Raw genomic sequence first — 24399 nt, 5'->3', positions numbered from 1 at the left:
GGAGCCGCGTCATACAGGGGAGGGAATTCCCTCCCACTGGGGGCGGCTCGGCTGACCTCCAGTGCTTCAGCACCGGCCGGTACCGCTGGATCGAACGGCGCCGTACATGGGAACCGGGTGGCGGTCCGAATAAGGGACCGTGGCATCGGCTTCCCCATGTCGGCGCCGATCGATCCGAGGGTTCAGGTTAAAGAGGATGTACCGAGTGGTACATCCTCTTTAATGGCGCAGAGTTTGACATAGTTGCAGTGGGATGACAATGTCAGCCCATTGAAGTGAATGGGTATCCACAGTGGGAACTCTGCTGTGGATACATTACCTGTGAATCTACCCTTATACAATAATCCTGAGATCTTACAGTTTTCATTCTTACCACAGGGGATAAAACGAAGCTGAGACTTCCTGTTGCGTTGATAAGAGGAAGATGCTGTAAAGTGATCTGTACAGCATTGCAGGGAGATGTGACACCAGTAGACAGAGGAGACACTAGCAGCGTCCTGTGGAATGACTGCTTCAAAAGTCATCTCAAGGGGATGAACTCTGTCTATTGTCCCTTATGTCCATAAGGCTTGCCATAAAGCATGTCACTAAATGCTGTTAAAAACAGCTCAGGCAAGATGGCAGGCCCCATAATATTACAGTCAGTAAATCGAAACAGATTGAAATAAAAGCTTTTCTGTCTCTTTCAATGAGTAGAAGAAAATCTAGGCGCCACTTTCCCTTTAAGAACCCGTCCACTGCCTATGTGTGTGACCTAGAGGAGCGGCGCGGTTTCTAGGACCCGGCGGCAGCCGTAGGCCCGGGACATGTGACTTGGGTGTTGATGTTGTGTTGCCCGTGTTTTGGGCACGCGGATGGCCCGCAGCCTGGTACGCGGGTGTGTACGCTGGGCACGGGCGGGCGCAGTGACGGTCTCCCGGATGAACACGCTGATGGCGGGCGCGGTGGGCATGATGAAGCGCACGGTGCTCACCTCCTCTGCCGTCACCCCGGCCTCCAGCCTGCGGGCGCTGCGCTTTGATAACCGGGCTCTGCGCTGCCTGCCTGTGGAGCCCGGGGACGGGCAGGACGAGGACGCTGTACGCTCCCGGCAGGTCCCCGGGTTCTGCTTCTCTCCCGTGCAGCCCACCCCGGTGCAGAACCCCAGAGTGGTGGCCCTGTCCCCGCCGGCACTGGCCCTGCTCGGCCTGCAGCTCGGGGAGGATGAGGAGGAAGAAGCCGCGGTGTACTTCAGCGGGAACCGCCTGCTGCCGGGAGCCCAGCCCGCCGCACACTGCTACTGCGGACACCAGTTCGGGAACTTCGCCGGGCAGCTGGGGGACGGAGCGGCCATGTATCTGGGGGAGGTGGTCAGCCCGGCCGGGGAGCGCTGGGAGATGCAGCTGAAGGGAGCCGGCCTCACCCCCTACTCCAGGTGAGCTGGGGAACCGGAACCTCCATGGCGCCCGACAGGTCATTGCAGGCAATGGGGCCCGTGCCTGTCCGTGCACATACAGCATCTAATCATGACGGGTTACTGACGCATGTGCGATAAATAGGGCACAGTATTGATCTGAATACCCTCTTACACTGCTCAGTACTGCTCTATAATGCTGGGGGTGGACACTTCCAATCGTTGTGAGAAAATTAAGATTTACAGGGAGATTAGGCCAATGTTCTGACATGGTGTCCATAGAGAAGAACAGGTGCATGCACATGGTGTGTTCATATTGCAGAAAGCAACAACAAAACAATCTGTGTTTGTCCCTTTATAATGAATAGTCCTATACATCAATTATCCTATCTAATAGCATATAGTTGTTGTATCTATGTCTCTCGTTCTGTGGTCACTACTGTGTATTTACCTCTGTTGTAGGCAAGCGGATGGCAGAAAAGTGTTGCGCTCCAGTATAAGAGAGTTCCTGTGCAGTGAAGCCATGTTTCACCTTGGAATACCGACTACAAGGGCTGCGTCTTGTGTCACGTCAGACTCCACAGTCATCAGGGACATCTTCTATGATGGAAACCCCATAAAAGAGAAGTGCACAATTGTTCTGCGGGTTGCTCCCACTTTTCTAAGGTTCTAATGTTATTGCCAATTTAACCTCTGCATATAAGAAAAATAAATGGTATATAAAATAAAACCATTTTTTTTTTTCAAATCAGGTTTGGATCATTTGAGATATTCAAGCCAATGGATGAGTTTACTGGACGCCAGGGTCCTAGCATTAATAGAAATGATATACGGATCCAGATGCTGGATTATGTGATTACCACGTTTTATCCAGACATAGAGGAGAAGTATGCAGAAAGCAAAATGGAGAGAAACTCCGCATTCTTCCGAGAGGTACCAATGGCTGCTGTCTGATTCTCTAACTTTGTATGTGCTGCTTTGTGTGGATCAGTAGAGATGAGTAAACTTAAGGCAAATGAGTGCCTACCTGTCAGGTCAGCACTTGCTTGCGCTTCATTCCCCGCTAGCTGCTGGCGTTATTACACGTAGTGATAGCAAACAGGTAAGGGGGGGGGGGGGCACGAAGAGCTGCTGGAGGGGCTCCCCGGACGATCCTGTCCTGTCACTGACTGATATCAGGACCCCCGCAGCCATGCTATATATCGTAGCGTGCAGAATTTTCAGATCTATTAAAATATAACATTATTGTTCCTGCGCGGTGAACGGCGTAAACGGGAGAAAAAAAGACCAGCCCTGTAGGTGGAAAAATAAAAACGCTATTAGGCTCTAAGAAGGCGGCGAGAAACATTGCATTAATTTGATCTGGGCATCTCGGTCATGAAGGGGTTAATGGACTCTTCTGTGGCAGCATGTGATTTTATTCATCATACAATACTCTTTAGGCTTCTAATACCATTATTTTTCTTCCAGATAACAAAGAGGACTGCAAGACTGGTTGCTGAGTGGCAGTGTGTTGGATTTTGCCATGGTGTACTAAATACTGATAACATGAGTATTGTTGGAGTTACCATTGACTACGGACCTTTTGGTTTCTTGGATAGGTTAGTCCTAAAGGAGTATATACAGATTACTCTGCTGCATGTAACTTTTGTTTTTACATTAGTCTCTTGTATCAGAAGTAGGGCTGGGTGATTATGGCCTAAATACACATAATGATTAATTGAACGTGTAACCTTGATTACCATTATTGAACAATTATTATAACATGCCCCTTTATGAGCCACATCCTTTTTTTTTTCAAGCCACTCCCAATTTATCACATTTATTTACATGCGTGCTTTATGAGATTTTCTATTTTATGTCTACAGCTCCTGTGTGTCCCCAGGTTTACAAACCAGCCCTTTGTTATATTCTCCTATATGTCACCACTTATATGCTCTAAAGAATCAGTATTTAGTGATTACAGCTCATGTATAATATATCACACAGGAGTTACACCTACAATATATCACCCTGCAGTGGACACACTACACATCACACATACAATATATCATGCATCACAATACACACACAATATATCACATTGCAGCACTCACACTACAGATCACACATACATATAATATATCACACAGCAGCAGGGATGAGGGGGCAGAGGCTGGATTAGACACCAGGGTAGGGGGGACAGAGGCTGGGTAAGAAGGAAAGGTGTCAGACTTGATGGCTCAGGTTTTAGGAAAACGAAGCACTGAGGACAGGATGGGGTAAACAGTATGTTGGGATGGAGGGGGAGGACACTGGACACTCGCCACTTTTTATGTGGTGGTGTTCAGGAGTAAGAGGTGGAGCTCTGGTGTAGGGGGCAGGGATAGCTTGTGGACAGGTCAAACCCTGCCTACATACATAACACCCTCCATATGACAGCTGGTCAGAAGCTGCCTGCACTGTCCCTGCTGCCTTGTTACATGCTCTCTGCACAGGATGTCACAGTGGTGTCCCCCGCAGAGGGCTGGGCATTTCAAAGAACTCATTCAAAAGCAGAAGCTTTGTGCTCTTGGGCAGGTAACCCTGTACAGAGCAGGGAATCATTGGGTTATGAGGGAATTCTCTGCCCCTTCTTTTTCTTTTAGGCCATCAGGTGGCCTCGCCCAAGGCAGTGCCTTCAACTGGCTTTATGGTAGAAGTGTGAAAAAACGAACCGAAAAAGTGTCCTGCCGGCGATCAAGACAATTAACTGAGGCCGTATTCGGTTTAGTCTTTTTCACGATTAATCATCCAGCCCTAAGCAGAAGAAGAACATTTACAAGAGCTATTCTTATAAGTCACTGCCTCTGCCTTCTGCATCTGAAAACCTGTTCGATTTACAATAATGGGGTTGTCTTGACATTCACTTAGGAAGTTCTGCAAAAAGTTTATGTATGAATATAGCCTCATAATACAGCTCTATTCTCTTGGTATTGAGTGCAGGCATATATGGGTTGGGAAGGAAAGCCAGTATTCAGGACGGCCAGCATTTGTCCAGCTTGGTGTATTGATAAGCACATAGAAGCACTTTGTGGATGGGGTTAGCCATGTTTAATGTGTCTGCAATATTTCTGGTTCTAAGGACTATTTGTGTCCAAGACTTACCAGTGAAAATGACACTAACACCAGCATTGTCTTCTAGATATGATCCTGAGCACATTTGCAATGGCTCTGATAATATGGGACGTTATGCTTACAACAATCAGCCAAAGATCTGTAAGTGGAATTTAGGGAAGCTTGCTGAAGCTTTAGTTCCAGAGTTGCCTTTCGACATTAGTCAGAAAATAGTTGAAGAGGAATATGATGTGGAATTCCAGAGGCATTACCTGCAAAAGATGAGGAAGAAGCTGGGTCTTATTCAGCTAGAGCTGGAAGAGGACGAAAAACTAATCTCTGATTTCTTGGACACCATGCACCGTACAGGTAAAATTGATCAATTATTACACCCATTAACCTTTAGACTGTTCAAGGGTTTTAAGTCTGAAATATGATGGAAAAATTAGTATTGATTAATTGTAGAGATAAGTAGTGCACAGTGTTTTATTCTATTTTTAGAGTTTATGACTAAATAAGTCCAAAATATTCATAAGGAGATTTCATGCCCGCAATGGCCTCTCTTGGCTCCGTTAACAATCAGTAATGGGGCTGTTGTGGCATACTGTATGCTTTGCAGTCATTATACTGTCGCTTGAAAATGCTACTTCTTTGAGCTGTTCCCCTAATGTCTATGACTTTGTCTTCTATCTCTTTAGGGTACGTTCACACTTACCGGATCCGCAGCAGATTTAATTTAAATAACTGAACACAGCATCAAATCTGCACCATCAAATCTGCTGCGGATATGCTGCAGATCCTGTAGGTGTGAACGCACTTTAAGGGTGTGTTCACATGTAGAGGATCCGCAGCAGATTTGATGCTGTGTTCAGTTATTTAGATGAAATCTGCTGCGGATCTGGTACGTGTGAACATACCCTAAGGGTAGCTTCACATTTACCGTATCTTCTACTGCGGATCCGCAGGTTTGGCTAAATGAAAGAACACATCATCAAATCTGCACCATCAAATCCGCTGCAGATTCGCAGCAGATTTTACAGTGCGGATTTAATGCTGTGTTCATTCATTTAGTCAGCAGATCCACAGCAGAAAATCCACTGCTATACGGTACGTATGAAGCTTTTGGTGCCAGAAAAATTGTATCTATGTAAAACTAACTTTAGCATGCTTTTGCATAATTCACCCCTGGTAGACAGAAATTACCTTCACTGTGTGGTATTGGCCAGTACATTGTGCTGGAACTATATATTTAAAAGTAAAGTATTTAGTCCTCTAGATAGCCAAATGCAACAATAGATGTAGAAATACACATAACATAAAGATAGCAATAGAGTATCAGCAGAATCTGCCTGGTAAATAACAAAGTATTTCATTTATTAAAAGAAGTAAAGATGAATAAACCTAAATAAGGTATAATAAAATACCACAGGGCCCTTGTGGTCTCTACATGCATAGGAGTACTGAACACAGCATAAAGTAAATTAAACCAGAATAAAAAGTTCACAAATGGAGGCAAGTGTTTGCCTTTCTAGTGTGGTTGGGCAGTTTTGCTATTGTGGGTATAACTAGAGGCTCAGGGCCTTAGGGGTTGTAGGAATAAGTATTGAGAGCCTTCCAGGCAAATCAGTACATTATGCTCGTTTGCCCTCAGAGTGCATAGGATATTGTACTAGAGCATATGTGTATTAAGTCCGGTTATGTTTAGGGCACATAAAGTAATAGTAACAGAATTTGGTGTCAACAGCACCCCTCACCCTTCCCAGGATGGCTGGTCACTTTGATACTGCTTCTCTTCTCCTTCCTCGGTCGTTGCTGGTAAGTATTACGGAATGCAAACAGCCTTGTTCTAGTGACGATCCTGAGTGATGTCCAAATGCTGTATCTCTAGTTCTCTCTCGTCACAGTGTTTCTGCAGTTTTAAGATTCAGGCTGGGTTCACACTATGTATATTTGAGGCTGTATTTGTGAGGCTGTATAGCAACCAAAACCAGGAGTGGATTGAAAACACAGAAAGGCTATGTTCACATAATGTTGTAATTGAGTGGATGGCCGTCATTTAATGGCAAATTTTTGCTGTTATTTTAAAACAACGGCTGTTATATTGAAATAATGGCCGTTATTTACTGTTATATGGCGGCCATCCAATCAATTTCAACATTGTGTGAACAGAGCCTTTCTGTGTTTTCAATCCACTCCTGGTTTTGGTTGCTATGAGGACCTGACTTGAGGACCAAATACTGCCTGAAGTATACAGTGTGTGAACCCAGCTTCATAGTGTATTAGTCTTGTTTTGCTCTGTGCCACTGCCTATGCCAAACATGTTTCTGTTTTTAATTTTTTTTTGTAAATTGTCTTTGACTTTGTTATAGTAAATAAAAAAAAAAGTGAGCTGGATTACTGCTCCAGGGATCTCAAATGGTGTGAATTTTATCTATGATGTTATTGAGGGTAGCTGTAAGGGATTCCATGTTTTAGACTTCTCTAATCCGGGTCAACAAATCCAATGAGGATGGTGGAGAGAGGGATTTCCAGTGTAAGTGCATAAGACATTTACTGAGGTAATGATGTGGAATATTCTGACAGCATACTTCCCGACATTCTTTGGGGGGGGGGACTGTCAGTAGAAATTGAAGTGGTGCCAAGGAGAAGTGTATGTCCAAAATGTCGTTGATTGGACCATTGGCCAGTATGGTATAATATGGCAGTCCCAAATAATGTGGAAAAGAGTCCCCGGCCAGACCAACATCTCCAGCAGGTATTTTAAAAAGCGGGATTAAACATGTGGATAGTGGATTGTACCATCGCATAAGCAGCTTATATTGTGTCTCTTTGTATTGTGTGCATAGGAGGTATTTAGCTACTTTCTGCCATATAACCTGCCAGGTAGGGATAGAAATCGGAGAGCCTATATCCCTTTCCCACTTGCCCATCTATCCATGTCCTGAAAAATCAGATCAGAAAAGGTAAATGTCTGAAATAAGGCCTTTTTAGGAGGGATCTCTATAGCAGAGCAGTTCAAATAGAGTATCCCGAGGATATGTCAGATTTGGAGGTATGAATAAAAAATACGGGTGGGAAACTCAAAAATGAATAAAAAATATGGGTGGGAAACTCAAAAATCTCCTGAAGTGCAGAGAATTCAGGGAAAGTCCTATTGACTGGATTTACAACTCTTAAACCCTAAATAGGCCTGCCTTAAACCAGGGGCAGGCCAAATTGGACATCAGGCTGTCAGGGAGGTCAGATGTAAAAAGGATGGTGAGGAGAGGTAGGGTTGGTGAGGTCAAATTTGGCTCAGTAATAAGACCACAGTGTAAGAGTAAAGGCCACGGGGGCTAATAATGTAGTGGAAGGAATGGTAGCACATTACCCATAGCTTTTTAGGGTATAAACCCACACACCGTATAAGCAGCGTATTTACTACTGCGATACGCAGCAAATACGCAGCAGATTAGATCTAAATAACTGAACACAGCATCAAATCTGTACCAACAAATCTGCTGCGTATTTGTTGCGTATCTGCTGTGTATACGGTGTGTGGGTTTGTACCCTTAGGGTACAAACCCACTTGACGTATTTGCTGCGTGAATCAGTCTTAAAAATAAGCAGGCAAAACGCAGGTATTTTTTGCGTATTTTTGAAGCGTGAAGCTTGTTGTTAGCAAAGCATCAGTTGTTAACAACCTGTGTGAAAAACGCATGTAGCTTCATGCTTCAAAAATACGCAATTGCGTATTTTAACGCAGAACAATTGTATAAAGCCAACCTGCGTTTTGCCTGCTTATTTTTAAGACTGATTCACGCAGCAAATACGTCAAGTGGGTTTGTACCCTAAATGACCATGAATATTTTATAGAATGAGGCGGTGGTCCACGATGAGATATTACTTAGGTGTGCCACAAAGTAATAATGGGATATGCCCGATAGAGACAGCCCCCCCCCCCTTCTTTAGAGGTACGGACACTTAAAGGGGTATTTCAGGAAAATGCCACTTTTTCCCTATCCACAGGATTAATTAATTACAGCTTGTATCCAATATAATTGGCTGAGAACATCTGCAACTTTGTTTGATTGAGTTTAGTTTGTGTAAACAATAGCAGCCAACTCCTTATAGGTGAGAGATTCATGTTCTGGTGTATTTTAGAACATTTATTAAAGGTTATGTTTTAGGTATTTTCCCACATCTGCATTCGTACTTCTAATTATGGGGAAGGTATTTAGGTGCGCTGCGCCACACATATTCAGAAGAGCAACACTTGCCTCCATTTGTAAACTTTTTATTCTGACATTTTATTCTGGTTTATTTAACTTTATGGTCTGTTCATCACTGCTCTTTATATCTTCTGTACCAACCACAAGGGCCACGTGTTATTTTATTATATTTTAGTTTGGTTTATTCATCTTTATTTATTTTAATAAATGGTATACTTGGTTATTTACCAGGCTGATTCTGCTGATACTCTATTGCTAGTCTTAATTGCTATCTTTGTTATGTGTATTGCTACATCTATTGTTGCATTGGTCTATCTAGAGCAGTGTTTCTCAACCTGCGGTACAGGTACCTTAGGGGGTACTAGGCACAGGTTGAGGGGGTACGTGGGAGGTGTAAAAAAAAAAAACAACAACTTTTCATTTTAGCGCCAGGACATTGCCATCGTGTCCAGATGCCAATCCCCACCGCTCCTGACTCTACCCACCTGGCAACATGGGGGCTAGGTGATGCTGCTGGGGAACGGAAGGAGACTGTGCACACAGCCTCAGGAGCATCACTGATTGGTCATCAGTGACCGCTCTAAGCCCACCCTCCCCTAGCTCTCCCGACCAGCCTCGTCCTTCTTGCTTCAGCAACCAGTCAGTTTGCACAAAAATGGCCACCCTGCTCACTATGTGTGGGGGCAAGGAAAAGCACAGAGGGAACATAGCCTCATCTTGTGCCTGATTTACCATTGTAAAAATCTATACCTGCTCAGACATGTAGATTTCACCAAATATAATGAAAGATGTGCACCTCTATATCTCAGCAGGGGTTTAGGTAAGACTGGTATACAGGTACTCCGGTCTTAATAAATCCCCCCTGATGGGCCTACAGTTTACCCGTTAGTCTGTAAGTGGTTTTATGGCAGCCGCAAGGCTTCTTTAGCTAGGCTGCTGCATTTAAAGAGATGTCACAGCAGCTGGACTCGCATGCTAAATGCCACCAATCCTGGCGGTTTAACCCATTGTATGCATAATGACTAGAAAAAAATGTTAAAACTGTGCGAGAATCAAGGTAAGAAAATAACTTACATCCTCAGCACCCTGTGCACTATAGTGGCATATTAGCAGTATAGATACTTATAACCTGCTGATAGTTTCCCTTTAATGCCCCGCTGATCTCTAAGATTACAGTCAGTAGTATTTGTATAAAATTAAAGTCACCTCTGTTTCAAATATCTGTGGGGGCTTTTTTTTTGTAGTTCACCTCAGGCAGCAGAATGGCTTGATTCACCCATGACTATAGATCCCAGCAAATTCCCCATTAAACTGCTTGGGTATACGCTGGTATACCCACAACCATCTGTACTACGCCCACCACAAGACCTGTGACCCACGGAACCACCTGTGTGTAGTCTGATGGTTTTCTCCTATTATAGGTGTTTTTTTTTTTTTTAATAGTATTAATCTGTACATGAGTATATTCATACATATAAACCCTAAAAACCTTAAAAATATTTCTATTATTATTATTATTATTATTATTAATAATAATAATCTAAATCCAGTTTATTGTACTTATTCTGAAGCCGAGAGACCGTGATCACTGATGATGGTCAGTATAGTAAATAGAAATGCAGACAAAAAACGAAGCAACACCAACATAAATTCAAATTCTTTATTCAATATGCAACATTGTAATTAAATATTACCGGCTCTTGAATAGTGGACCCGGTGACTCTCAGGTCAGGTCTGGTGGAGACTACAGAACGTGCTGCAGTCATTCCCACCCGTCCTCTATTATCCTGGTCTGAGAGTAACCGGACCTAAAGATCCAGAGGAAGGCGAAGAAACCCCCCGGAAAGTTTTACCTCAGGGGGGAAAAAAAATTCCTTCCTGACCCCACAAGTCAGCCTGACCCCTGGATCAACTAGCCTGCTGCATACAGCTGTATATATTATATAGGATGAGGAGACCCTTCCTGTATGTAACGAATAAAAGACAGAGACATTAATGCTGCACAATATGTTGTCCCTATAGAAATATAATAATAATAATATACATCAATATTATATACAATACATGTCCTGCTCCTAACAGCTTACAATTGATATAGTTCTGGAGACCTGCCCTTAAGAGTTTACAAGCTAATATTCACAATACATGTCCTGCCCACAGAGCTTACAATTTAACCCCTTAAGGTCAAAGCCTATTTTCGTTTTTGCGCTTTTGCTTATTCCATTTTAAGTTTAAAAGTCCATAGCGCTTGCATTTTTTCACCTAGAGACGTATATGAGCGCTTATTTTTTGCGAAACCAATTGTACTTTGCAATGACAGGCATTATTTTTCCATAACATATGCTGCGAAACCGGAAAAAAATCATTTGCGCTGTCAAATTGAAAAAAAAAAACGAATTTGTTTTGATTTCGGTGAGTTTTGCATTTACGCCGTCCGTCCTATGGTAAAACTGACTTGTTATGCATGTTCCTCAAGTCGTTACGATTACTATGATATATAACATGTATAACTTATATTGTATCGGATGGCCTGTAAAAAATTCAAACCATTGTTAACAAATATACGTTCCTTAAAATCGCTCCATTCCCAGGCTTATAGCGCTTTTATCCTTTGGTCTATGGGGCTGTGTGAGGTGTCAGTTTTTGCGCCATGATGTGTTCTTTCTATCGGTACCTTGATTGCGCATATACAACTTTTTGATCGTTTTTTATTACATTTTTTCTGGATTTGATGCGACCAAAAATGCGCAATTTTGCACTTTGGAATTTTTTTGCGCTGACGCCGTTTACCGTGCGAGATCAGGAATGTGATTAATTAATAGTTCGGGCGATTACGCGCGCGGCGATACTAAATATGTTTTTATTTATTAATTTATATTTATAAAATGGGAAAAGGGGGGTGATTTGGACTTTTATTAGGGGAGGGGATTTTTTATTAATAACACTTTTTAACTTTTTTTTTTTACTGTAACTAGAAGCCCCCCTGGGGGACTTGTATATAGACAGCACTGATCTCTCATAGAGATCAATGCTGTGTATATACACAGCAAAGATCGATTAGATCGGTCATAGATTACTATGGGGGGGGGGGGGAGATCCGTCCCACTAGACACCAGGGACGTGCGGCGCAGTGCCTCTAAGTGCAGCTGTCTGGTTTGACAGCTGCACTTAGAGGCTTAATTAGCCGGCGCGGCAACGGGACCTGCGCCGGCTAATAGAGGCACTGCCCGGCTGCACGTGTCAGCCGGGATCAGCGCCGTTCAGAGCGGGGTCCCGGCGGGACCCCGCTCTGAACACCCCGAGCGGCACCATGACGTATCAGATACGTCATGGGTCGCTAAGGGGTTAATATACAATACATGTCCTGCCCACAGAGCTTACAATCTTATATACAATACATGTTCTGCTTACACTCTAGTATATCATACAATCTCTGCTCCTAAGAGCTCACAGAGTAACACAGGCCCTCCTCCTAAGAGCTTACAGGCTTATATTTAGTACATGACTACATGTCTGCCCCGAGGAGCTTACAATCTAATGTACACTACAATACCCCACTCCTGAGAGCTTGCACTGCAATGTACGATACAGATGTGGCCAGTGTTAACATGAACGTGACAAAGCATTTCATGGTAATCCAAGCTACATGTGTAGAGGCCCTGCTCCCCGAGAGCTTACACTCTAATATACAATCTACATTCTACCACACAGCAGACATACAACAGAGAGAGGGATTTCTACAGAAAAGAACAGCCATCATAAAAGGGTTTTCCAGGGAATGATGGCCAATGCTGTGCATAAACCATAACTCAACTTTCCTTGGAAAACCCCTTTAAGGCCATGTTCACACATGTGCCCAGATGAGGTGTTTACTGAACTCATTTTAGCTCCATGTGTGAACGAGGCCTCAGTGAAGAGCTCCCTACCTGGACGCGTCATTTTCAAGCTGCCAACCTGTAAATAACAGAAGCCTTAGCTACAACGGTATATTCCGCACCATGTGTGACATCATGAGCCTTGTGCCTGTGATGTCATCATAACTGCTGCTGTTGTTTATGTATCAAGCTCACAAATAGTGATAAGTGCTCAGCTATGATTGGTTGCTATAGGCAACAAAGGACATTAGTGCTCAGCTGTGATTGGTTGCTATAGGCAACAAAGGACATTCCTACTGTAAGACTGTGCGATTAATCTCTCCTAAGTGACTTATTCCATCCAAACGAAATATTTCAGCCATTTTCAATCAATACATGATGGTCAATGGTCCATATTTATAGGGCGCAAACTAAATAACATACATCCATATTCATGAATGAATAAATGCTCAATGCTGATAAGTGCTAACAGTGCATAGAAGTTGCGCACATATATAGTATGTGTTTATATAAGCATTGGGACATGTATGTGCTGATTTAAAGGATAAAAACAATGGGGGAGATTTATCAAACATGGTATAAAGTGAAACTGGCTCAGTTGCCCCTAGCAACCAATCAGATTCCACCTTTTATTTTCTAAAGAGTTTGTAAGAAATGAAAGGTGGAATCTGATTGGTTGCTAGGGGCAGCTGAGCCAGTTTCACTTAATACTATGATAAATCTCCCCCAATGAGTCCATCGAATAAGCTAATATGGAAGGGGGGAGGGGGTCTGAAACACTTAACATTTTAACAGGTAAAGTTACTTCTTAGAGTACATGGCAGGTTGAAGGGGTATGTGGGAGGTGCAAAAAAATAAAACAAAAAAACTTTTGATTTTGGCAGCAAGGGGACATGTATCCGGCTACAAGGGGGAAGTATCTAGCCGCAAAGAGACATGTATCTGGCTGCAAAGGGGAAGGGTATATGGCCGTAAGGGGACATGTGTCTGGCTACAAGGAGGATGTATATGACTGCAAGGGGACATGTATCTATTTGCAAGGAGGAGGTAGTTGGCTACATGGGGACTTACCTGGCTGCAAGAGGCATATCTCACTCCAGGGGACATATGTGGTTGGAAAGTGGCATACCTGGCTAGGTGAACACCTGGCTGCAGGGGACATATCCTATTGCAGGAGGCAAATTTGGCTCCATGGGACATATCTGGCTGGAAGGGACATACCTAGCACATCTGGCTGCAAGATCCATACCTGCTACTGGGGGCCTTTCTGTCTAATTGGGGTATGTCTGGGTACAGGAAGAATTGCACCTAGCTACTGGGTGGGCATTATTACTGGCCACAGATGCTGTTATTATTGGGGGGGGGGGGAGATTAATAATGGCTACAGGGGACATTATTCTTCAACATTACTTGTCACATTGTTATGGGAGGAACTGATCTGGGAATCAATTGCGTTATACAGAGCATATAGCTTCAGTGTGATCTTGGCCTTGTTAAGACAATGTTTCTAATCTGGGTACCTTGGGGGTACAAAGCTGAAGAAGCACCTTATCACATGAGGGTACTTGTCTTGAAAAGGTTGAGAAACACTTATCTAAAGGACTAAATACTTTGCTTTAAATGTAGTTCCAGCACAATGTACTGCCAGGAACTTTGACTTGCAGAAACTCCATGTCTCCTACTTCTTATACACTGGCTACTACCTGCATTCAGACTATTAGGTGGACCAACATATTCTTGCACAGTTATTTACCTAGCAAATATTGCACAGGCATAGTTGTCATATCAGAGGTGGGCCAAGAGCTATGCTATGTGCTTATCAAGAGAATGAAGTTAAAGTGGCATACGTCATATGCTTTTTATGTTTTCATGGGGTGCGGAGTAATTAAAGGGGCACTATCAGCTGATTCAGGCCAACGAACCTGCTGATATCAGCCAGCCGCTCTTTACCCTAGATCTCCAGTCCTGATCTTCGTATTTCAGCCTGTTCCGGTAAGGTGCCGCTTTTTGATAATTTCGGCTATGCTAATCCACATGTTGGGAGCATTCTGGGCATACCCCGTCCGCCCAGAGCACCTGCTCGGTCTGGCTAGTCCGCCCCTCCCGGCCCGCCCACTGTGCCTATTCATATATGCATAGTAAGGCTGCTTGTTACAAGTAGAGATGAGCGAATTTGCTGAAGTTCGGGTTTGTATGAACCTGAACTATCTGCTTCTGATTCCTGCTGTCTGCAGCCTCCTTAAACAGGGTGGATACAGCCTGAGGATCGCCTTGAAAACTGGGATACAGACATTGGCATAGGCTGTATCCCAGTTTTCCAGGTGGTCCTCAGGCTGTATCCACCCTGTTCACTGAGGCTGCAGACAGCGGGAATCAGACGCCGATAGTTCAGGTTCATACAAACCCGAACTTCGGCAAATTCGCTCATCTCTAGTTACAAGCTGCTTCCTGCACGTGTGCGGTAAAAAGCGGCCTAACTATGCATAGATGAATATGCATAGTGGGAGGGGCGAGCTGAATGGGTGCTCCGGGTGGACTGGGAATGCCCAGAATGCTCCCAACATGTGGATTCACATTACCAAAATTATCAAAAAGCCACACCTTAAAGGAACGGACTTAAATATGATCAGTACTGGAGACCCAAGGTAAAGAGCGGCTGGCTGATATCAGTAGGTTCATTGGCCTTAAGCAAAGCTTACTACATGTATAATTTTTTTTTTTTACACACACATTCAGGTAATTTTTTTTTTTTTTTAGGCTCTGATTTTACAAATACTTTTCGAATCCTCTACAAGTTTTCGGGGAATGCTGGTGACATAGATGGATTCTTGAACCTAATCGCCGAACAGTGTGCTAGCATGGAAGAACTGAAAATTGCTTTTAAACCAAAGATGGATCCCAGGTATGGTTTATATATGTGCAAGATAGTTCATTATTCTGTAGTGCAGACATATTATGCAGTACTTATGTAATACAGATTGTTAAATATAGCCTTCTTGGCTAAGTATTTATCTCCCTGGCTTGCTGCCTTTTCTATCTTGCTGCAGAACACCATTTCCCTTGTAAGTCTATGGAGACTGTCTCCTGCAGTGAGATGGAGGTTGCAGCAACATGGGGAGTGAAGAGCTTCACCCCATTTCTCCCAGCTATATCTAACAATTGGTGGGGGGGGCTGAAAACCCAGAACTGACCATATGTCAGAAGTATTTTAAAGTGACAAGGACAGTTTAAATGTATAGCTTTACTTTTTAAATGTTTCTGTTCATTATTACATAAAGTATAGTTTTTTTTCCCCTTTAAAGTTGTGGAATTAAGTTAAATGTTACTGTGCATTCCTGAAAATAAAGAATATGGTATGCTGAATATATAGCGACTGATGACTTCCTATGATTCTGTACATTTCCCATTGACCCTATATGCTTGAGGCTTCAATCATAAAAAGCAAAAAACAAACAAACCTTAGTTTGGCTGCAGCTCTATCTCACTTACACGATACATTCTAACTTGTGGGCATGATCTGACAATTTGGCATATGTCATGTTGGAATCTACAAGTATACATCTAATATGATGTATTTTTAAGTGTAGTAAAATGCAGGTAACATGATAATGCTGTGTGTGTTGGTGGGAAATGCTGCATCAGTTCGCCTGAACAACAATAACCCCACAATATTTTCTTGCAGGCAACTTACAACGATGCTGATGTTAGCAAAGAGCAATCCTCTGTTGTTTGCCTTGACTGGATCTAAAGCCAACATAAGTCAAGAACTGGAACGTATAGAAAAATATGAGAAGCTTGTGCAGTCTAGCACTGAGGACCTAGTGAATGATAACAAGAAACACTGGAAAGAATGGCTTCAGAAATACTGGTGTGTATAATTCCTCAATGTGCAAACTAGGGAGTTTAACCATACTTCACTAACCTTTTAGGCCCTATTACACTTAAGGATTATCGGCCTTACCTTGCCGATTATTGTTTCCTCTAAGGGTAGCTTCACACGTACTGTATCGCAGCGGATGTGATGTTGCAGGCCCGTAGCAGATTTGATCTAAATAACTAAAGACGACATAAAATTTGCTGCAGATCCTGTATTTGTGAACGCACCCTTAAGAGTGCATGTTGAAAGGCAGTGGTCAGCTGACACGGACAATGTCGGCTGATCAGGATCTTTTAACATGCTGAAACAGCACGACTGTCAGCAATGGCCTGCAGCGCATCGCTCCGAGTACTAGGTGTGACATCAGCAGGCCGCTGTTGACTTCAATGGGCCACCCGGACAAATTAATTATAGCTTTTCCTTTTGGTACTATCATGGCCTAGGTAATAGGCTAAATCCAGTAATTCCAGGAGGTACCTAGTACTCGGGTACCCATGGACAGGGAAGGCATTGGGAATCAAATGCAGAAGGTTCGTCAAGGTTCGAGTTCTATAGGACCTAAGATTTTCTGATGTTCGATCATCTCTAATGAGCACAAGCTTTGTTTAAAGAATTCAGTTAAAGGGAACCAATCACCTAAAAAATCGCTATGAGGCCAATATTATGTGCTGATACCCCCTCTAACACACTTCCCACACATATGTCTATAGCAGCTGCCCATGCCCCACACACCCCAAAATCATACTTTGAACTTGTCCTGCGCTGTATGCTAATTCCTCTCAAGTAGTCACGTTCAGGCCAAGTAGTCACGGCTGGGAGGCGGGGTTTGGCTGTAATCATGCCTCTATGGGCGTCATTCACTGCATCATCATCATCCGGGGGGCAGGCCTGGGACGCTGACATACACAGCATAGTGCCTGCCTATCCCCCTGCACGATGTATGTGTGACCTGGCCTCTGTAAAGCAGCAGCTCCCTGTATGAGAGTCCCTGAACGATGGATTCCTTCAGGGACGCTCTTTGCAGATCTACAAAGCAAAGCAACACTTCAGATCTACAGTGTTGCTATTGAGCACTTGGCTTGTAGCATGGATTTTATCTGCAGGACCATATGACATAAGTTAAACATCTTTATATCCTGTGTGTGTCAATGTGATTTCTGTGAAAAAAATAAAAAAATAAAATATATATATATATATATATATATATATATATATATATATATATATGTGTGTCATTATTTTATTTTATTTTTTTATTTCAGTGGCCGCTTGCAGAAAGAACAAGAACATGTTGGAGATGGTGTCAATTTACTTGCTGAGAGGGTGAAGATCATGAATTGCAACAATCCAAAACACATTCTGAGAAATTACATTGCTCAAAATGCCATAGATGCAGCTGAGAAGGGAGATTTCACAGAGGTAATGTTAACTATCTATGCGCATATCTTTGCTTTCAATATTGATCTACTCATCCCAAAATATGGGGACATTACTTTTCCCTGTGTCCTAAGTAGGCATAGACCCCCATCTTAAGCCAAGCTTAAGCTGGCCATACACTTTAGACTCACAGTATATGGTAGGTGGCCCTGCCAAAATCAGCATGTACAGACAAGTATATCTGCAAGCCAAGCGCCACGCAGGCAGAGCACTAAAGTGAGCAAACATATCTGCAGCTAATAACTCCATAAATGTAGGCAGTATCCAGTTGCTTGCATTTATCTTAGGTTATTAAACTATGTCAGTCCCATACTCGTCATGACGCTACCCATCTTGTGTGCTAGGATGGGTTCTGTCTTTAATAAAGTAACAGCAGACATGTTTGATAAAATATGCAATACCCCCTAGACTGACGAGCAGAAGTAAATAATAAAAACAATATAATTGTTGTTTTTACATATACTCACATATACCACATTAAACTACCAAAATTCAACTTATTCCTGCGTATGTGTGTTATTCCTGCCAGTGCTCTGATGAAGTAAGCTTCCATACATTTCAGACCTTGGTGGCTATTGTTAGATATCCAGCTGCCACAGTAATCTATCAGCACCCTTTCATAGTAACATTGGGTTAATATTGTACTATGGTTGCCCAGTCTCTATGTTAACCACTTAGATGCTGCAGCTATATGTTATTTGTTAAAGCTGAGACTTGATGTTGATCTTGGTGTGGAGATCTGCCAAGCCCATGCTATCACTATGCCATTACTTTACATCATATATTTTTAGATAGGACAGACTACTGGAAACAGCATCTGTCCTTATGTTATGCTGCCCTCAGCACTGGCAGTGACAGCTTTTCTTTTGAAGGGGTTATACGGGACTAGAAAAAAATATCCTTACCCTCAAACACCCCCCCCCCCCATCTCCTGATCGGCCCCCGGCTCCTTTGTCAATACAGCTGCAGGGACGGGACCCGCGGCTCTATTCATTCCTTTGGAACTGCTTGAAAGAGAAGAGTACAGCACTTTTTTCTTTCGGCTCCATAGAAAATAAATAGAGCCATGTACGGCACAAGTAATGTGCCGTACTCGCAGCTGTATTCACAACAAATGAGCTAGGGGTCGATCTGGAGGTATGGCGGTCACACCCCAAATTATTTACCTGTCCCATATCCTGTGGATAGGAGACAACTAAAGGCCCTATTCCACCAACAGATCTGACGACAAATTATCTGCCAAAGATTTGAAGCCAAACCCAGGAACAGACTATAAACAGAGATCAGGTCATAAAGGAAAGACTGGATTTCTCCTCTTTTCAAATCCACTCCTGGGTTTGGCGTCAAATCTTTGGCAGATAATCTGTCGTCAGATCTGTTGGTGGAATAGGGCCTTTAGTTTAAGGTGGACAACTACTTTAATTTTTGCCTGATGTGAGATCTCCTGCGTGGGGCATGGGGGGTGGTGGTGGGTGTGAGGATATAGCAGGAGGCTTCTGCTTATGTCTGGAGAAGACAACAAGAAAGCCTGTCTGATCCTTTTTTTTTTTTTTTCAACAACAGTCCTTATCCAAACTCAGGCTCTGTGGGGATCATGTTCTCGGTAATCTATAATAATTGGTTATATTTGTCAATGTATAAATGCTTGTGTCTAGCTGGAGCTAAAATTAACATTCGCATGTGGGCACATAGCGTTAAAATGTATTTTCTTGAATAACTATTTACTAGGTCAGGAGAGTGTTGAAGATGTTGGAAAATCCATATGAGGAGGAAGAATCATTCTATGAGGTTTCAGAGACTTTACCAGAGGAAGAACCCTTGGAAGCTGCTGCAGCTGATGTCTGTAGACCCGCCATGGTTTCCAGGACCCCCTACAACAGCAAGCCACCACTTTGGGCTTCAGAACTGTGTGTTACCTGATCTTCATAAAGTCCTTGTTGTTCCCTTCATCTGAAGCTGAAGAACAGAATTCTTCTTCTTTGAATGAGGCCAATAAGGACAAGCCATCTACTCTTAGGTTTTTTAAAATTGCATTTGGATGGAAAACAAATCTTCATATGCAAGGAAATATAAAGACATTGGCGCAGATTTATCAAACTGTAAAACAGAAATTGGTGTAAACTGCCTATAGCAACCAGCCATATCCTAGCTTTCAGCTCTGGTAAAAAAAAAACTAAGCTGTGATTTAGTTACTGTTGGCCTTTTACAGCAGTTTTGATTCATGCAGTTTTAACCAGCCGTGACTATATTTTGTTATCCAAATGTAATTTGCACATGATGGCAAAAATACAAAGTCAGATTTCTGACCTATTTTTGCCTGAAGAAAAAACCTAAAATGTAACATTTTATAAAAGTTATTTAAAAAGAATGCTTTGCGTTTCATGTAGTAACATGAGAGCTTTGATTTTACTGATTTATCTTAAGGATTTGGACTATATTAACACTTTAATGATGATCACAACAGTGATTTCCAGAGATGATCAAACATCGGGAAATCTTAGGTTCGATCGAACATTTTTGAACGTGCAGCATTTGATTCCTGATGCCTTTCCGATCCGTGGGCGGAATCCTGGAATTACGTAGGCTGAATCCTGGAATTCCAGGTGGTACCCGGGCTGTCTCCTCCTTCCCCACGGATCGGAAAGGCATCAGGAATCAAATGCTGCATGTTCAAAAATGTTCGATCGAACCTAAGATTTTCCGATGTTTGATCATATCTAATCGTCACCAGTTTGGAGGTGCTCACGTTAATATATGAGGAAAGAAAATGTGTTTTTGCATTTATGCTTTCTTTAAATATTTCACAATTATTATAAAAAAAAAAACTAAAGTGATACTGTCGCCCCCTTTCTGTATGAGGACTTCTCTACACAGCTGTGAAGCCTAAATTCTGCAGTTTTCATACCTTACTTTATAATAGATTTGTAGGTGCTTGGTCCAGTAAAAAATGCTTTTTATCATTGGTGGATTGTGCCACCTGGGCGGGGCTTTGCGTTCGCAGCACTTTACCCTGCCTATATCGCCTTTGTAGACCCCACCCCTCTCTGACACCATCAGTGATGCGGTTGTGAAACCCCACCCAGCTGGCACAATTCACCAAGAAGCATTTTTTACTGGACTAAGAAATCTATAATAAAGTAAGGTATAAAAACTGCAGAATTTAGGCTTCACAGCTGTGCAGCGAAGTCCTCATATAGAAGGGGGTTACTGTTTCTATAGACCCTTTAAAGTGACACTAAGTTGATTTTGATCCGGGCATGAATTAGTTGACAAGATTGTGCAGGAGAGGAGCTGGAGACAGCCACCAGGCTGCTCATTTAGTATATTTTGGTTAAAAAAACCTGATATAGCAGCTTGTAGTATATGTGAAATAATGCAAGCTGCAGAAGAGAAGCTGAACAAAATAATTAAAGGGCTATTTCTCTATCATCCTGATCTCCTTGGCCCCATTGCCTAGTAAATACAGTAAGAAGGAAATGCATCCCTAGTGTCCATAGAATGTATGTTTAGCTGCCCCACCCTATCCTCTGTTCACTCTTGTACTTTCCCCCACTATATTAGCCTGGGCATTTCCTGTATGTAATTTATTATTTTCAATTGAAAATTCAGTCTTGTTTACAACAGTGTGTGGGAATTATATATGTTATTGTTACGCTTTATAAAAGAATTTAAGAAAATGCCTAATGCATATACAATTGTTGTTTTGAAGATCTTCAAAGGAAAAAGGCTTTTTTTTGTATGACCTCATGAATATTATGTGCCTTTGTATAGAACATGCTATGTTACATAGAAAAGAAGCATGCCCAGTGGAAACACAGTGTTGGATTACTAGGTTAGAGCCTATTGTGAAAACATAAGTGGGGAATGGCATAGAAATGTAGCATTTTTTTTATATTTATAGGTAAAACACTGTTTAGTCCTTCTGCCTGTTGGTGACATTGACAAGACAAGCTGCTTGCATGGTTATCCATGTAAGATTATAAATGAAGTGTGATGTCAAGCAGCACCTGTTTATAAACCATTAAAGGACAAGTGCCATGAAAAACTTTTTTCTAGTAATTGAAGCACATTCCCTGCCTCCCTTCCCTGTCTTTTCCCCCCTCCACCAGGAAGTGTCCTGACTCACACAGACCTGATTACTGTCGTCACCGTCACCAAGCTCTTCTCTCAGCTCCTTCTCCTGTTACACTAGCCTCCCCCCTCCCCTGCCTTGTCAGGTGACAGGCTTGCTCAGCTCCCATTGGCTGAACAACTGCAAGCCATCACTTGTCACATCTCACTTGCTTATCTTCCCTCAGACTGACTCCTGCACATAGGCAGCTCCCCCCTCCCCTCATACCCTCTCTCCTGCTGCCGTGGACTCAGTGAAGGAGTCATGTCACTAGAGAAGATAAGCTGAGCAAGCAGAGTCACCTGACAAGGAGGGGAGGGGGAGGCTGGTGTAACAGGACCTAGAGCAGCCCTCCTGCTGATGACTCATCCTCACAAGAAGGAGCTGCCTGGTGATGGTGACGACAGTAATCAGGTCTGTGTGAGTCAGGACACTTCCTGGTGGGGGGTGGAGGGGGAAAAGACAGGGAAGGGAGGCAGATAGGTGATTGAAGCATATTACAGAGTTATATAACTTTGTAATGTGCTTCAATTACTGGGAAAAAGGTTTTCATGGCACTAGTCCTTTAAGGTTTGTCTTTCCTGTCCAGCACATCTGTACCTTACTGGGCCTTGTGGTCAGGGCTTAAGAAAAAAAATATATATAAATATAAATATATATATATATTTGTTACTTAGAAAGGACTTTAGTATTACTGGAAAATAACTATGTTATATAAATATACGTTGGCTAAATTTTCTTTGAGACGAATGTACATATGTAATAAATCTAGTTTTAATGAAAAGGTGTTTTTAACATCTTCCTTCATAATAGTTACTGGAAGTGGAATGCTGTTCCATAAATGAATCAGCAAAATATTAGGATTTGACCTTTCTTGATTTCATTTGGTCATCCTTGCTGCATATCTCCTGCTAAAGAAGCACTCCAAGATTTTTTTTTTTTTTTTTTTTTTTTTAGCCTGTTTGACGCACCACAATGGCAATCCTGTTCCATTCTAGCTCTGCTGCATCCATAAATTTCATTACTGTACCATGTGACTTTTTATTAACCACCGTCTTGAGTTTTAGATTTCAAACTACATCCTCTCCTTTTTAAGGCTGGGTTCACACTATGTATATTTGAGGCTGTATTTGGTCCTCATGTCAGGTCCTCATAGCAACCAAAACCAGGAGTGGATTGAAAACACAGAAAGGCTCTGTTCACATAATGTTGTAATTGAGTGGATGGCCGTCATATAACGGTAAATAACTTCCATTATTTCAATACAACAGCCGTTGTTTTAAAATAACAGCACATATTTGCCGTTAAATGACAGCCATCCACTCAATTACAACATTGTGTGAACAGAGCCTTTCTGTGTTTTCAATCCACTCCTTGTTTTGGTTGCTATACAGCCTCAAACATACACCCTCAAATATACGTAGTGGGAACATAGCCTAAACCTGTCATCAGTCCCAATATCCACCTCACATCACCACAGCTAGAGTCTTCCTGCTGGGTGCATGGTGTAATAATGGTTATCTCTAAATACCTGCACATTAGCTATTGGACCTATAGAGGCAGGAAGACTGAGCTGTCATGAAAACTAAAGAAATGCGAGTTTACTGTAATAACAAAGCGAAACACTTTGTTATCTCTGATCTGCTTATCAGCTGGCTGCCTTTTACACTGACTGCTGCTCCGCTCCAGGTGCTGGGAAAAGCTGAATCCAGTCCCGGGAGAGCGTCAGTGACTTAAATAGAAGCAGGTGGATTGCAGAAATAATGAAGTGATTCGCTTCGTTATTACTGTATATTTATGAGAGAAGCTGTATAATCATCATCGGTAATTGTAATGGAAATTTCTGCCCCCACAGTGTCACTGCAGTAGGGGGAAGTCACTGAACAGGTGACCCACTGAAGAAAACCATTCCAGGAAGTTTTGGATGGAAATGAACAACCAGAGACAGTGAGTGCCTTATATGACGTTGTCACACAATAATTCAGCATGCAATATATGGTAATGGATTTAAATCCAGCAATGCTCTAAACCCCCAAACTTTTTTACTCGGGGCCAGTTCACTGCCCCTCAGACTGTCAGAGGGCCGGACTATTAAAAAAAAAAAAAAAAAAAAAAAAAAAAAAAACTATAATCAAATCCCAATGCAAAATGCCACAACCCCCCCAATTAAAAGCATCCCTCTTTCTTTACACCAATTACTCCCCCTTCCCACCCTCAATCGCCCCCCCCCCACCCCTCTCACTTAACTTTCCCCCCACTTAACCAGCACCCCAGTCCCTCCCCGCACCAGGTGCTATCTGTTCTGCTTGGAGGAGGCAGCTCTGTCAGGATGACAGTGAGGCAAGCCGAGCACAGTATGTTCACATCTCGTTTTTGGCCCCACATCGGGCTACACGTCAGAAATCAGTGAAAAAAGGATG

The 24399-nt window shown here is 42.7% G+C and overlaps 1 protein-coding gene across 1 annotated transcript; it reads left to right on the top strand.

The window, feature by feature from the left end:
• Positions 1-776: 776 nt before the first annotated feature.
• On the top strand, positions 777-20045 carry SELENOO (selenoprotein O). Its single transcript, XM_069976830.1, has 9 exons — positions 777-1414; positions 1856-2059; positions 2146-2326; positions 2864-2994; positions 4557-4837; positions 15312-15456; positions 16237-16422; positions 17694-17850; positions 19597-20045. The coding sequence occupies exons 1-9, from the start codon at positions 855-857 to the stop codon at positions 19795-19797; spliced, it is 2046 nt and encodes a 681-aa protein (XP_069832931.1). The 5' UTR covers positions 777-854; the 3' UTR covers positions 19798-20045.
• Positions 20046-24399: the final 4354 nt, after the last annotated feature.

The sequence above is a fragment of the Dendropsophus ebraccatus genome, chromosome 1, assembly GCF_027789765.1.
Source record: "Dendropsophus ebraccatus isolate aDenEbr1 chromosome 1, aDenEbr1.pat, whole genome shotgun sequence".
NCBI classification, from domain to species: domain Eukaryota; kingdom Metazoa; phylum Chordata; class Amphibia; order Anura; family Hylidae; genus Dendropsophus; species Dendropsophus ebraccatus.
The sequence above is the reverse complement of the archived record's forward strand: the minus strand, read 5'-3'. Positions and strand labels throughout refer to the sequence as shown.